This window comes from Quercus robur, chromosome 3 (assembly GCF_932294415.1).
Source record: "Quercus robur chromosome 3, dhQueRobu3.1, whole genome shotgun sequence".
Classification (NCBI taxonomy): domain Eukaryota; kingdom Viridiplantae; phylum Streptophyta; class Magnoliopsida; order Fagales; family Fagaceae; genus Quercus; species Quercus robur.
Genome location: NC_065536.1, coordinates 11,348,947 through 11,365,789, shown reverse-complemented (window position 1 = coordinate 11,365,789; position 16,843 = coordinate 11,348,947). Strand labels below are relative to the sequence as shown.

The following is a 16,843-nucleotide window of genomic DNA, read 5'->3' as shown; positions in this document are numbered from 1 at the left end:
GAGAAAGTTCATAAGCACAATAAAATCCAACTATTATTACAACACTGTGTTTATTATTGTTTTATTAAATAATTCTATGATTACAATATTTTTACAAATAATTTATAATAAATCTTAGGTAATAAGTTGTTATTGATTCTAATATGAATTCACCAATAACATCATTTTTTTACTTGTCAATAACAACTTACTATCTAAGATTTGTTATACTTTCTCAAAAAAAATCTAAGATTTGTTATAAAAAGTAGCAATAATTTTTCTATTTTATTACATTTTATCTTGACTTGTCATAGATTGATACATTAGTTTGTTGAGAAAATGCTGTAAGATTTGTTAGATTGAAAACTTATGTATCAATGACTCAACTGATTATTACATATTTGATTTGCAGGGTTAATTTGTCCTTCAATTTTCAAAATTGGACATTATTTCTTTTTAACTACGGGTAATAACTAATAAGTACTTCAACAACTATTCTTTAGAATTTTCATTAAATTTGACAAAAATATCAAAAAAATTCGTGTATATATATATATATATATATATATATAATACAGTGTGTATTAGAAATTTAAATTTTCGTTAAGTTTGACTAAAGTTATAACAATATATAATAATTAAAGAGTGGCCATTACTATGTTTTGAAGTGCACGGTGCATTGCAGGTTGCATTTACACTATAAACTTTCCATAGGCCATTGAAGTTACCTTAATTAGGCTCTCAAACCCAACACAAATTAAATTCAATCACATAGTTATATTAATTAACGCAATATAAATTGTGTTATATTTCTCAAGAACAATTAAATTTAACTAAATATTCTTATTTATTTTTAGGTCAATACAACCTCATGATTAAATTTATTAATGAAATTGTACCCAAATTTTGCACAAGCATAAATTGCCAAATATTTATTTGTGTCCTTAGAGAGTACGAGACACCCAATTACAAGAGCCATATAGGTGATGCATTAACTCCATGCCCATCATGGGATTGATTGATCAGGATTCAGGTCACCAAAAGCTGTAAATTCTGTAGAAAATCAATAAAATCCATTCATTGATTTACCAAAAATGAAATGACAATATATAAGTACGCATGACCATGGTGTAATGTCCCATTCATGATTCACCTATAGCCTATTCATCAAGTCTTACAAACCTGTAACATTGTGGTCCAAAGCTATGATCTTTTTGCAAACTGGAACTGGAAGCCTCCAATATTACAAGAATATTATACCAAATCCCTCTAGAGGGTTACTTTTTTGTTATCCTTGGACAAACTTATGGGTTAAATATATTACTTTTCTTGAAAGCATTCGAGATTCACATAGGTCTTCTTTGTACGTAATAATGATCTTCATTACTTTTGCATTGATTGATCAAAAAAGACATAGCATAGGGTGTGATCATTATCAATGCATTTGGTGGGAAAATGGAGCAAAAGTCAAATTAATAGCCATAAGAGAACCATCAGTCCATCACACATTGAAGAAAAGGGTGTGAAATCTGTCACCACTCACCCCCTTTTAATTAAGACAGAAGTGTGGAACCTAACCTAACTTAATAAAGGGCATTTGAAATGGTCAATGACTGTTTCTCTGTGATTATTATTTCGTCCCCTAGCTTCCAATAGGAGATAGGAGTAAGCAAACCATAAATACTAGTACAATATGTTGTTTTCATCTCCATATCTATTACATTTATGTTTTAGAATGTGTTTACTGTTTAGGTCACATTATTTAAATAGATCTGTTTTGTTTAAAAAATACAATTGAATAAAAATAATGTCCATTCTATTCCCTTATTTGAGAGTATAGTAAGAATTGATGAAATATAGTGTATATATATATAGGCAAAGGTTTTTTTTCAAAAAAAGAATGCAAAACTCAGAGAAAGTTCAATTAGAATGTGAAATTAGAATCTAATTTTGCGCCATGTGTCTAAATTTATGTGGAAACTATACCATAATTATCTACTTAAGTTTGTACCATGTGTTCACTTAAGTTTTTTAATTTTTGTGCTAAGTGAATTAATGAGTGCAAAATACTAATAATTTAATATTAATGAACAATGAAATAAATAAATAATTCCAATCACATATACTCAATAAAAATTACCACACAACAAAGATCACCACACATTCTATCTTATTAAAAATTAGGAAAAAAAATGATCATAAGTTATATTAAATTTAGGTAAGAATTTTAATATGTGACTAATAATGTTTATTTTTTAAAAATAATTCAACTAACTATTTTATATTTTTATGATAAAAAAATGTATTTAATTTTAAATGTATTTATACATATGCATGTGTTACATGCTATTTTTTTAATAATTTGACTAATTATTTATATTTTTATGATAAAAAAATGTGTTTAATTTTAAATGTATCTATACTTATGCATGTGCTACATGCTATTTTTTTAATAATTTGACTAATTATTTATATTTTTATAATAAAAATCGTGTTTAATTTTAAATGCATCTATGCATTCACATTCCTAAATAAACTTACTATCCACATACATAGATCATTAAAAAAGATTTTAATGACAGATATTGGTGGGCCCATGTGTCAGGTGGTAGGATAATCTAAAAATGTTAAAATGCAAAACTTACTTTCTAAGTTTTTTTAAAATTCATTTTAGTTCTCTAACTTCGCTTTCTTTTTAGTCCTCTAAGTTTCAGATTTATTCAATTAAGGCATTTTCATCAATTTTTGTTAAAAATTTTTGAAAAATACTTTTTAATCATTAAATGATTTATTTTTAATTTAAAACTTTTGAAGAAAAAATTAAAAAAAGAAAAGAAAATTAACCACAATATATAACAAAAGTTGATGGAAAAACCATAATTGAATAAACTTAAAAGTTAGAGGATTGAAATGAACTAAAGTAAATTTAGAAGACTGAAATGAATTTTGAAAAAATATAAAGGGTGAGTTTTGCATTTTAGCCATTTTTAAATGTGATAAAATTTTGTTATTTCTTTAGCTTTTTTATGTAATGCATAGAATATTTAACAAAATATTAAAAAATATATATCTCTTTTATGATTGTCTAAATTTAAAATTTGATAATAATTGTAATTATTCATAGACATTTATTTAGTATGATTGTGTTTGGATGTGGACTATTTATTCTACCATTATTAAAAGCAAATTTGGGTGATAAAATTCTAATGAGTAATTCAAATATATAATATAATTTAAAATCAATTATGATATGTCAAGAATGTATTGGCCCCTTGTGATAAATTAACAAATTAATTGGTCAAGTTAATTAATTAATTTAATTAGCAAGCAATACGCATGGTAGCACAAACAAATTACCAATTAACTAAATGCAGCGGAAATTAAATTGACATGGTGATTTGTTTACAAATGGAGAAAACCTACACGACAAAAATTTCACCAGGTGATTTTAAGGTCACCACTCCCGATAATTCACCATTATCACAACAAGTGGTTACAAGTAAAGGAATCTCAGTACCTTATACCAACCTACAATTGAAACTTTACCCCAATACCCAATTGGACTTGTTCTATAGTGACAATCTCTCATTTTAATGCATGGCTCCCAGTATATAACTAACCAATAGATGCGCGGATCTTAGTACGCGACTTAATCACCAACTTGAGAAAGATGTTGACTGCAAAGTTTTTCAGTTCATCACACAATGAAGATCACGAAACTTCTTGGTCACAAAACCTAACGGTGTACAAACAAAGCAGTTTCTTCAAGAGAAAGATAAACTAGGGCAAATTTTGTTTCTGATCACAATTTGCATGAACAAAACTTTGCTTCACACTTGCGCAACCTTTGACGACTCTTAAAATAATATTTATATATGTTTAGGGTTGTGAGAAAAGAAATGCCAAACATATACATACAGATTGGATGAAAATCAGCTCCAAAAAATTGAATTCCATAAACCTCGATAGATACCCTATTTGTCGAACAACTGTCGAGTATCGGGCTAAAACAGCTTTTTAAACCTTGATAGATACTAGCTATCGAGATTTAAAATCCAACACTTCTCCACTTGATTTTTGGACAGATTTGCATGGTTTTAACACCAGAACTTGAAACCTTGTTCCTTGAAGTATTAAACACATCCTAGATTTACCCAATTACAAGTAAAATGCGTTTTGTCAAAAGATTAGCCAATTCTAAATTGACATATGTTCCTAATATCAAATCACATATGTCCTAACAAATTAAATTTATAATATAAAGAATCAAAGAAGTTTACTTTTAGTTAACCTCATGATAGTTTGCCGCGTAAGTTATATATATATATATATATATATATTAATTGAGTCTAAATTGTTTTTTATATTTAAAACATCAATTATAATTTTGACACATCAGTTTCTCAAAAAAAAAAAAAAAAAAAATTTTGACACATCAATTTTTTTTTTAAAATAATATAATAGATAGTTTCATATACAAACATAAGTTACACACTCATAAAGGCCTTGTTTTACAAGGATAGGACATCGAGCACAACTAGTGCACAAACCAAAGCACTTACGAGACCATTAGAGCACAAACCATAGCACTCGTGAGATCATTAGAGTTAAATTCGTATATAAGAGTAGTTTGTAATCAAATAGTCTTTTATGTCTATAGAAGAATTTTTGATTGTAAGTTAGATTTCCTTGTAGTCATATTCTCATTTCAATCAAGTATCTAAGTTTGATGCAATTAGTAGTTCTTAGTTTAAGTTTGATCAAATTAATTGTTTACTTTGAGGCAATTTAGTGTTAGACTAATCAAGCAGACTTGAATCATATTTTTCCTACACCTTACTTCAATTTGAGATGGTACGCTCTACTTCTAGATGATTTACTTCACCCTGTTTAATTTCGAAATGATGCACTTTGATTCAATTCAATTGGAATAGATTGGTAACTTTAAGCAAGTAATTTGTAACTTGGTCAATTAGGATTTTTCATGCTCATTTGCAACTAGCACATTTCACAAAAAGTCCTATTAAATTAGCTATTTTTGAACCCCAATCCCTAATATTCACTTTGAGCTAGCAACAAAATATTGAAAATTCATCTCAAGGAACCTGAAAAGGCAATTAAGGGACCAATACTAATGTAAAAATTGATTCCTAACCAAACATTTACAAAATAAGTAATGAAGGTGTAAGAAAAAAGAATTACAATACATTTTGCATTTTATTAGACAAAAGTAGACCCTAATCAAAACAAAATTGCAAGGAATAGGCAATTATTTGTTAGATTGGTAAATAGTGGAGGAGGGAATGGAGTTTGAAGAACCGATGATCATGGAGTACCACAACAAATACCATTATTGCACTAGCATCAGACACACCAAACACAAAAAATGACCTTCATAAGATGTATCAAATGCTTGCTACATCAACATTCTAATAATAGCAGTGAACGAGCAAGAATACTATTAATATTTTGGGTATTTTTTTTATTCATACTTGTTCTCTCTCTCTTATGTCAATTATGTGATGGTTGGGCATTACTCAAACTTTCTCTCTCTTATATGATTGTGGGAACTTGGGAACTATAAAAAAAAGGGTAAAAAGAAATAAATAAATAAATAATTTAAATAAAGTGATTAAAGTATAGAAAATGTGATGTAAAGAATATAATAAAATGATGTATTAAAATAGCTAAAATAAATTTTTAATGTGTGCTTTTTTTTTTAGTGAATTTAATAGTAAGTAGTAAATATATAGCCTAATAGTGAACAAAGAAATGTAGAAAAAAAAAAGCATTTTCATTTTTCAGGAGAATCGATTTTATTAGATTTGTTGATTTTTTTTTTTGAATCATTTTAGATATTTTTTTATATAGAATTTCAACTTATGACGTCCGTTTTTTTAATGATTTTGTTCCTTATCATCAAATTAAAACACCAAACACAGCACAACGGTATGAACTAAATTACTAGATTCTCCTTGATGGATAAGCTAATAAATAGTCTTATCTTTAACAAAAGTGAAGCCTATCTTTATAAATTGTCATCCTCATCAATCATCATATGATATATAATTTTATATATCATCTAAATAATCACATTATAAAAAAGCGTGCCTTTTCCACTTTCTGATATTTTTTTTATTATATATTTTTATTTATTTATTAAATTCTGATAAGTTTTTGTAACGTAAAGCAAACGACACACAGACAAGATAGACCAACTTTCCCACCAATAATTTCTTTTTTTCTCTCTTCTTTCTCTTTCTCTGAGAAAATTCTTTCTTTCTCGAACATTTTCCCGAGAAAATGTTGGAATCACAAGCCCACCGTCGCCTCCATGCAATTCAATGCCACCTCCTCCCTTCCTCCACCGCCTCCTCCGACGACTCTTCCTCTCACGTTCAACCAAACCTCACTGCTGCTGAGTTCTTTCACGGTTCTCTCTCTGTCTCTCTCTACCTGTATGTATGTATGTTTGTGTGTGTAGGAGTTTGATAAGCATAACAACCAATTGAAGTATGGAAGCTCTGAATATAGATGATGTTGTAGCTTTGTAAGTTTTGAGTTTTGGAGCTATGTGAGTTGTTGTGATGCTTAGGCCACGTTTGGTCCGTAGCTCGAGATTAACGGATTCTCGTGATTTTTTTTTTTCCCGAAAAAATAAAATCCTGAAAAATCGCGAAAGCAATGAAATGCTGTCGTTTTGGGCGTTCTGTTCTTCCATGCGTTTTTGTTTTCTTAATAAAGCGTTACAATTAAAAAATTAAAAAAAAAACTTTTTTTTTTTTTTTTGGGCTGAAAAATTAAAATAAAAAGATAATGATCATCTCGTTTGCTTCTATGTGATGTATATAAGAAAAAAGTTAACGAATGCTCAAAGCCCTTTTTAAGAATCTTTTTATAGAAAAAGAAAAAGCAATTGACTTTTTTGACACCGTTTTATATATTTTTATTAAAGTGGTCAAAACCTTCCTAAAATAGTAAAATGGTCTATTATCAAATATTTTAAGGCATTTGTTAACGGGACCCAAATATATATATGTTTGCTATTGCATGCTCACCATACACGCACTTACACATGGACTGAAATTATATTTTAAGACATGACCTAAGTTGAATTTTAACTATTAACTTAAATCGTGTTTTAAAACATGATTTTAAAAAAGAGCGCGTAGGTGTGCAAATAGGAAGTGTGTAATAAGATTACGCACTGCCACATTGACAGAAATTATCTTTTTAGACATGACCTAAGTTGAATTTTAACTATTAACTGAAATCGTGTTTTAAAACACGATTTCAAAAAAGAGTGCATATTGGGTGTGTAATAGCAAGTGTGTATTAAGATTTATTGATATATAATTACAGTGGATTCGAACCCTGATTACAATTGGCTTTTAAAATTTTATTTATTTATTTGGTGTTCTTTGTATTAATGCATGCTCTTGTATCAAAATGTTGGGTTTGACCTTTTGAGCAGGCCAGGGGTACAGTGTAGTTCTACCAGAAAAATTGCAAACAGGAAAATGGAATGTGTATAGGTAATGCTTGTTTCTATTTTTCACTTCCATTAGCTTCATTTCATGTAGCTAACTATTTTCACTTTATTTTTGTTCTGACAATGTGAGGACTTTGTTATTCATTGGTGGCAGATCAGTGCGTTCTCCTTTGGAGCTTGTAACTAGATTTGCCGACCATCCTGAAATTGGGACTTTGCATGATAACTTTGTGTGAGTGTTCTTACTCTCTTGCTAGTAAATACAATGTGCTTGTTGCTGTTTGCTCATTTTGCTTTTGTAATTACAACTGTATGTACGCTTAGAGATTTTCGCCTGAATTTACTGTAAAACAAGAGAACATTGTGAATACAGGCATGCTGTTGAATCTTTCCGTGATTACAAGTACCTGGGTACACGAATTCGGGAAGATGGTACGGTTGGAGAGTAAGTTATCAATTACTCAAGCATGTAGATCAATTTGATTGTACATTATTAGTGTTCTCCACGTAAGATTGTGTGGCATGTTCCTGACAAATGAAGGTACAAATGGATGACATATGGCGAAGCGGGGACTGCTTGCAAAGCAATTGGTTCTGGCCTTCAGTATCATGGGTTTCAAAAGGTGACTAACTTGTAGAGCACTTTAGATTCTTGGTTTTTAAGGACCCCATTTTTATTGAACATATTTTGAATAAGCTCATAACTCCTGTTCTTGTGTCTGGTATTTAGCCTGCATATAAACTTCAATTTATGTTAGGGACCTGCATACCCAGCTAGAAATTGTCATATCGTGAAATATTTTATAACTGTAAATATGATTCCATTGTCTGGTCTCTCATGGAACAGGGAGCTTCCATTGGACTTTATTTTATAAACAGACCAGAGTGGCTGATTGTGGATCTTGCCTGTTCATCATATTCATATATCTCGGTTCCCCTGTATGACACTCTTGGTGAGTATCTATAAGTCCGGATGTATCTTTCCTAATCTATGAGCCCTGTTCTGACTTCTGACTGTGTAATTTCTAGTGCAGGCCCAGATGCAGTTCAGTATGTTGTGAATCATGCTGATATACAGGCTATTTTTTGTGTCCCACAGACTTTGAACACTGTGAGTTTGATCTTTTCTTCTTTTAAGCTGCGTACATTAGGTTGTGCTTAGCTAAAGATGAGTGCTTAAATTGGTGTGTATTGCTGCTAGCTGAGAAGGAATTCTAATACATTTCAGCATGTTTCTAAGCTTCACAAGTAAAAAGATAATGATGGGAATGTAAAGTGGGGAAGATGTGAATTGTTGTAGATTTTTTCTTATTTGAACCAAATCAATGCCTTATAATAACATTTCTTTACAATTTTCAGCATAAGGACCTTACCCCAAAAAAATGGAATTCCAGTTGAAAATGCTGAGTCAGTGATTTGGATTTTAGGTTACTCATTACAAATAGATTGCTTAATGCTTCAGGTTTAGTTCACATGTGTAATTTTTTTTTTCCTGTTTTAAGAAGCATGATGTCTTTTTTCTGTTTAAGATCTATTTCAGTATTTTTTGTCAAAAATTTAGCTGCTAGTATACCTTATAACCCTAAAACAGAGTTGTTCCTGCTATTTTGAAGTTCCATCACCAGTCCTTGCTTATAAGCTTCGGTGATCTAGTTGAAAGTGGATTCCCTAACCACTTTCATGTTGCTTCTTGTCCTTAATCGAATCTCAATTCTACATTTCTTTGACATTTTTTAATCACTGATAAAATAAATTTTGATTCCCAATTTGCAAATGTATCTTATCCCTTTTCCTGGAACTTGCAGTTGTTGAGCTTCCTATCTGGGATTCCATCTGTACGTCTTATAGTGGTGTGTACTTCTCAAATCTCTTTGCAGTATTCTTGTTGAAGTCAAAACAGTGCTTGATCCTTGTAACCCAGTTTTCTTATATTTTTTCCCTGCATCCATGATGACATAGGTAGTGGGAGGTGTAGACGAATATTTGCCTTCTCTTCCTTCTGGATCTGGAGTGAAGCTTGTCTCATATTTGAAACTAATCGGTCAGGTAAGATTGGAATTTTCCCTCTTATTTTCTTCTAAGAATGACATTCTGATCACATCAATACACTCATAGCCTGACCAAAGGAAAACATAGATATATAAGGGATTATTGGTAGGGTACTAGACATTCTGATCATATTAATATACTCATAGCCTGGTCATGACGTGCTTAGAATTCATTTGAATCACATAATTTTGGGATTATTGGATTGTAAGCCCAAACCATGGAAAATGCCAATGTAGCCATTTATTCACTTGGATACTCCATGTAGTAAAAGTTGAACACAACTAAATTGGTAGGGTACTAGCCTTTTTGGTTTCGATGTACCACATTCAAATTGTCTGCTTCATGCACGCAGTGTCTCTTTATATTTTTCAATTCTGTTGATTTGAATTTTTTGTTATAAAATTTTCAGATGTTCTGACTATCCTTTTGATGTTCTTAGAATGATTATATGTAAGCAAAATACTATAACCTGATTAGTTTTTACCTCCATTCACAAACCTGATTAGTTTTTTACTCCATTCACAATCCATAACTGGTCTTGTGGATCATTGATCTCAAATGCAAAATTGATATCTTAATTTCTTTCTTTTTGTGGGAGTGAATATTTATGTGAAGGAGTTTATATTTTTCCATCACCTTACAGATGATTTTCTTTTAGGGCCGCAGTAGTCTGCAGCCTTTTTGCCCTCCTAAACCTGAAGATGTTGCAACCATATGCTACACGAGTGGTACTACTGGAACACCAAAGGTAGTGAACTTGTGTATGAATGTTAACTCTCAACTGTGGCTATTTTTGCTACCTACATTTTTAACCATGTGCTAAGTAATATAGAATTATGGTTCAATTTTTTATTTTCTCCTCTTGGAAAGGGAGTCGTATTGACACATGGAAACCTGATTGCGAGTGCTGCTGGTTTTTGTCGCGCAATCAAGTTCAATTCCTCTGATGTGTGAGTGCCATAATTTCTTATAGAATATGAAGTCAATTTGAAAGTCATTTCAATTTTTTTTTTAATCTTGAAATATTATTTTTATTTAATAATATCCTACTTTTCACAGTTACTTCTCGTATCTTCCTTTGGCACACATCTATGAACGAACAAACCAATTTATCTTAGTGTACTACGGTGGTGCTGTTGGTTTCTACCAAGGGGTATGTGGTACATTTGAATATCGAATCTTTAGTAACTCGAGGTTGAAAACCTTGAGCATAAATGTCAGTTAAATTACACACTGTATATGTCATACAAATGGAGGGAACTAGGAACTAAATAATGTTTTTATGCTTGTACCTTTTTCCCATAACATGGGTTCAGCATGTTATTTTGGCATTCTAGTCTGTCAAAACTCAAAAGAGTAAATATATGAACTACATAATACAATAGGCGAAATTCTGGCATTTCACAAATGCTATTGCATTTTTTCATATATTCCTGTTTATTGTTTGACTGAACTGTCATATTTAAAGTCTGGCATTTCACAATACAAAGTGATAAGTTTTTAAGGTTTAATTTTTCTAAACATTGAGTTGATGAGACTCCTATTGCATTACATACCAAAAAAAAAAAAGAAGAAAAAAGACTTCAGGATTCTAGTATTCAAGCTAGTGTTGGTCCTGGCCATTGACACTCAATTTCTACTGTATTCCATACGACAATAGCTTTAGTTCCTGAGTTAGTATAAAACCTTAGTACTTTTGGTGCAGCTTTTAACAAAACTTGCTATTGTGGTTTTAGTTCTTATGAACATGCAAGTATTCAATGTTTAAATTTTCACATTAACCAGACATATTGGCAATTCATTTAGAAATACACTATTTAAATATAGCACAACAGTAAGGGAGTGTAATGTGGCTCAGATGGTTATAAAATTTGATTAACTGTCAAAACAGCAAGTATTCAGTGCTTTATAAATGTTGATCCACAGTATACAGCAAGTTCCTTGGTGTTGCACGTTTTTGGTTTTTTAACAGGTTTAAATAATGTTCGTGTTATTTCTTTATTCCAGTTCACGTATAACTGTGTCCTTGTTTTCAGGACAATTTGAAATTGATGGATGACTTGGCTGCTCTCAGACCAACAATATTTTGCAGTGTTCCTCGATTGTATAATCGAATATATGATGGGTAATCATGGCTAATGGCTGGGTGCTGCTTAAACTTCTCATTTGCTTGCTATTTGCATTGTAACTGCAGGCCTAATTCAGTTTATTGTAATAGAATTACAAATGCTGTAGCAAATTCTGGAAAGCTAAGGGAGGGACTATTTAGAGCTGCCTACAACTCAAAGAAGCAAGCCATAATGAGTGGTATTGGTGCTCATAACTACACCCTTTTCATATTATAGCATAATCTTCTTATTAAGTCCCATGCCCTCCATTATCATAAAATACAAGAACAACGTAGAGTTCACATGATGAAAGAAATAAATTGTAATGATTTCAGGCCGGAATCCATCACCAATGTGGGACAGGTTAGTATTCAATAAAATAAAGGAAAAGCTTGGAGGACGGATCCGTTTTCTGGGATCGGGTGCTTCACCATTGTCTCCAGATATCATGGACTTTTTGAGGGTGTAAGTTGAAGAATGCACTATAGAATGTAGAATGGTTGTCTGTTTGAATGTTAATAAGGACTGATGTCTCCACAAATAACAGGTGCTTTGGCTGTCAAGTACTTGAAGGATATGGCATGACCGAGACTTCTTGTGTCATAAGCATAATGGATGTGGGTGACAATTTATCTGGTCATGTTGGGTCCCCTAGTCCTGCCTGTGGTAAGTTCTTGACTCATTGCATTGAAGATAATCAAAGAAAATTATGGTGCAATCACGCTTGATTGGATTTTGGTTTCTAGTTACCAGATTCAGATTCTCCTTTGTCAGTATGTTTGCATTCCTTTGTGCTTAGCTGTATTTTCCTTTTTTCGGTTTCAGAAATAAAACTTGTGGATGTTCCTGAAATGAACTACACCTCCGAAGATCAGCCTCATCCTCGTGGTGAGATCTGTGTGAGGGGTCCGATTGTGTTTCAAGGCTACTACAAAAATGAAGTCCAAACGTACTCTTCTTGCATACATTACTATTTTATGGAACTAAAATATATTATTATTTGAATCTACCTGACTGTAAAGTTGATTGGACAGGAGTGAAGTCATTGATAATGATGGATGGCTGCATACAGGAGACATTGGGTCATGGTTACCTGGAGGCCGCCTTAAGATTATTGATAGGTAGTGTTTTAATAATTTTTATCATGATATTTAAAAGAATTGATATTGGCACAGCTTGGTTTTTTGTTCAAAAATAAATAGCATTGCTTATAGTGCTCTTAAACATTTAAATTGCAATGTAAAGTCAAGAACTATTATCTCTGAGATTTGGAGTTTGCTAGTTGAACTGTCAATTTTCTAAGTTCTAACTACATTGTGGATCATTTTCCATGAAAGATGAATATGTATAACTTTACAGGGAAAGATATGGCATTTGGCTGTGCACTTAATTAATTTTGTATGGGATGGTCAAAAGCAATAGTAAAACATTTTTTCTTTTACCTAAATAAAAATCAATCTATTGTCATGCTCACTGTCAGAAAATACCCTCCGGTGCATGTGATGCATGCTAAATATCACATTATTAGTTCACATTATCCATAAGCTCACAGAATAAATTTTGAAATTTCATGATGAGGATAACCATGTGGATAGTCCAGTTTCTCACTCAATAACAATTGACATATTAGCACTCATGGCAAGCATGGGGAGAATATGTAGTTTTAAGTCCAACTGCATGCTTGCAAAATGTGCCTGATACAAAAGATGTTAGGGGAGAGGGAATTTAAGATTTTTTTTTTTTTTTTTTTTTTTTTTTGGCATCAGTAATAAGCTAACTTGCCTCTGTATATCCTGTATGTGGTAACAGGACTGTAAATACATACTGTTAGATACGAGAAAGTATCTCCTAAGCCTGCTCTATGATGAATAAGATAATTTTTGGGTAGATACAGGGTAACTTGTGGATAAATTATTGGGCTCTGTCTTTGTCTGTCTCATTGCAGCAAGTTTAAACCATCAGAAAAATAATTCCTTTTTTTGGGTGTCTTCTGACTGGAAATCATTTTATTGAAATATGACAATTGAATAAAATCTGAAATTTGTATGATCTTATTGAATTTCTGTTGTCAACTCATAACAGGAAAAAGAACATATTTAAGTTGGCACAGGGTGAGTACATAGCACCAGAGAAGATTGAGAATGTATATACCAAGTGCAAATTTGTTTCTCAATGTTTCATATATGGTAAGGAAATGGAAGTTATTCTGTATATCGAATTCCCCTGCTAGTCAATGCTGACTGCTTAATTTGTTCTTAGGCAATAGCTTGAACTCGAGTCTAGTAGCTGTAGTTGCAGTGGATCCAGATGTAATGGAAGCTTGGGCTGCGTCTGAAGGCATCAAGGTGGTTGACTCCACAAAATTTAATCTTTTGCTGTTTTTTGAATCATATAGGTCTTGAATAAGACATTCTTGTTTGAAACAGTTCTCTTTTCAAGGCCATTTAGAAATCAACATATGGTTTCGTCTCTTTTTGTCATTAACCATTATGCACAGCATAAACCATATTATATTGTTGAACCATAAGTTCTTGTTAGCATCAATTTTTAGTTTGTTTAGAAAACTTGTTTCAAGGTTTGCAAGACCCATTCATACAATTTTGATTAGGTAAAGTTGTCCACCAATTTCAATGGGTATTTTTTGCATTTTGTAGTGCAAGGAATTTTTAACTGTCTTTTTATTCTTACAAGAAGCTGAGTTGAGTTGGTGTGAGTGCTTGAATGTGATTGGAGGCACATTCTTCAATGATGATTATTTATGTACTCTGCCTAGAGTCATTATGGTTCCATATGAGGCATCAATGGACAATGAAGGAATGTTTTACTTTTTTCCTTGTTCTTTCTACCAATCTTTTCAAATTCCATATTTCTGCAGTATGAAAATCTAGAACAATTGTGCAATGATCCCAGAGCGAGAGCTGCAGTTCTTGCTGAAATGGATGCTGTTGGAATGGAAGCCCAGGTAATTTTGAAGATAAACTATTAAACTATTTAGCTTCTATAGTAGTCCTTAGTTTTGAAGCTTCTGTTATAACTGCAGTTGAGAGGTTTCGAATTTGCAAAAGCTGTAACTTTAGTGCTTGAACCATTCACCTTGGAGAATGGCCTTCTCACTCCAACATTCAAGGTATGCAGATTATTCTTTTTCCTCTTAGACCATAGGCCCCATAACGCTAATGCACCATTTAAATGTCAAAAGACGAAAGGAAAGTGGATTGGACTGGTTTCTTAGCCACCTGTTTTCACTCAAAACAAAGCATTGTTGAGAATGTATTGACTTGAATTATGTTGCAGATCAAGAGGCCTCAGGCAAAAGCATACTTTGCCAAAGTAATATCAGACATGTATGCTGAGCTTTCTAAATCAGATCCAAAACCGCAGAAAATGTGATGACAAGAAGTTCATGTAAGCAGCACGCAGAGACGTGGCATATGTACCTAAGAGAAGTTTACAGTTTAGTAAATAGACCTTACAAACTGATGTATTAATTTTTTAACATAAAACAAAATAAGTAATCTAGGAATTTATTTATTATATTGTTGATGTGACACTTATTATATTCATTGTCATGTCAATTTGTGAGACATTTTTTAATAAAATTGATATTAATAGTAGCTTTAGAATTTTCTATTTACCTAATAATCCCAAAAGTCTGAGTGTTTGTGGCTTTTATCTTGAATGAATAAGATCTCTATTCCTTGTTTTGTTTTTAACTAGGCTTCATAGGTAACTCTACTTTTTGCCCAATAGGGGCTCAAACATTTTTGGTCTGGAAAACCTGCAAAATTTCTGTGACGAAGTTGATTTATTTATTTGCTTATTTATTTAGGGTGTGTTCTGAAATGCTGTTCGATAAATAAGAAACCTTAAGTTAAAATGCTTTGTTTACTAAGGGGATGGCACGTAGGAAATAAACTTGTATAGAAAATGACTAATTGAAAAGAGAGATTCTGACAGAAGAATATAGATAGAACAAGAGCTGCAAAAGGCAATGAGAAACAAGTTATTTGAGAGGAATATAATTAGGGACTTGAGGGTTTTTTAATGATGCTCTCCTGGCTAAACAAGGCTGGTGTCTCCTTGTTTTATTGCATCTTTAAAGCCAAATATTTCCCTCGGTCTTCTTTTTTTTTTTTTCTTTTTCTTTTTGGGGGAGGCCATCCTTTATTCCTTTGTCTGAAAAAGCATTTAATCTAGTGGGTCTTCGAGTATCAAATGAAGTTGTGGTCACAAGATTTGTTGCCAGGAACCAGTGGGGCACAGTGGTTTCTGCAAGAAGTAAAGCAGTGGTGGGGAAAGGTAATAATGAATTCACAGAGAGTTTGTTTTTTAATGTGGCAAACAATGTGTAGTGCAAGCCATCAAAGCTACTAGGGTCCTACCCCCCAATTATTCTGATCTGGCACTCCTAGTGGACGATATTCGGCTCATTTTGTTCACACTTTGGTGCTTCATCTTTTGCTTTTGTTGATCATGGTGCCAACAGAGCTGCTTTCTGTTATGGCAAATAGGAAAAAATTGCCAAACAGACCATTTTTAGGAAAAAATTAGGTGTGTGTGGCACGTGTTCAAAGTTATTTAGTAAGTTAGACTGTTTTTGAAAGTCGAGTTTGGCAAACTCGACTTTGGGCTTGGAAAACGCACACTATAGTGGCGTTTTTTAGTTGCTATAGCAGCGTTTATAGAAAACGCCACTAAAAAAAACGCCACTATTGTGTCTATAATCCAACCCAAAGTCGAGTTTGTCAAACTTGACTTTCAAAAACAGTCTAACTAACTAAATAAGTTTGGATGCGTGCTGTCCGGCTAAAATTTTTCAGAATTTTCATTGTTTGGCAAATTTTGCCTGGCAAATATGGCGAAGGTAGAGGAGGAAGTATGGCTCGAATGCCCTTCTTTCTTTGGTCCATGTCTTACACAATGTAACCTTTTAAAATTGAGAGAGAGAGAGAGAGAGAGAGAGAGTTACAATTCACTCAATTGTGGATTTGTCCATCACAGTTCTTTCTACAAAGTTCCAATGTTACATTTGACCCCTAAGATTTTAAATTCCGTCTAAAGTATCTTTATTGATTTTATTTTAATCCAAACTCTAGGGGTCAAAATATAGTAATTGAAAATTCCTGTAGGCTTATGTTGTTATTGAATCAATCCAGTCGGGGAATTTATTTGTCCAACAAATGCAAAGCAAAATTTGTTAATTTGGGCAGAACCT

The 16,843-nt window shown here is 32.1% G+C and overlaps 1 protein-coding gene across 1 annotated transcript; it reads left to right on the top strand.

Moving 5' to 3' along the window:
• The first annotated feature begins 6,164 nt into the window (after window positions 1-6,164).
• On the top strand, window positions 6,165-15,242 carry LOC126717040 (long chain acyl-CoA synthetase 7, peroxisomal-like). The gene is made up of 23 exons (XM_050418193.1): window positions 6,165-6,412; window positions 7,454-7,514; window positions 7,626-7,703; window positions 7,845-7,916; window positions 8,013-8,094; window positions 8,319-8,424; window positions 8,506-8,582; window positions 9,277-9,321; window positions 9,431-9,517; window positions 10,179-10,268; window positions 10,391-10,470; window positions 10,580-10,673; window positions 11,557-11,645; window positions 11,739-11,827; window positions 11,964-12,093; window positions 12,176-12,294; window positions 12,454-12,577; window positions 12,663-12,749; window positions 13,711-13,814; window positions 13,888-13,973; window positions 14,504-14,590; window positions 14,669-14,755; window positions 14,923-15,242. The coding sequence occupies exons 1-23, from the start codon at window positions 6,283-6,285 to the stop codon at window positions 15,016-15,018; spliced, it is 2,100 nt and encodes a 699-aa protein (XP_050274150.1). The 5' UTR covers window positions 6,165-6,282; the 3' UTR covers window positions 15,019-15,242.
• Window positions 15,243-16,843: the final 1,601 nt, after the last annotated feature.

Excerpts from the sequence above, each read along its gene's own strand:
- LOC126717040 (XM_050418193.1), top strand. The coding sequence starts at position 6,283 with ATGTTGGAATCACAAGCCCACCGTCGCCTCCATGCAATTCAATGCCAC. Across the intron at positions 8,583-9,276 it reads TCCCACAGACTTTGAACACT|TTGTTGAGCTTCCTATCTGG; the intron begins GTGAGTTTGATC and ends TGGAACTTGCAG. Across the intron at positions 12,295-12,453 it reads GTCCCCTAGTCCTGCCTGTG|AAATAAAACTTGTGGATGTT; the intron begins GTAAGTTCTTGA and ends TTTCGGTTTCAG.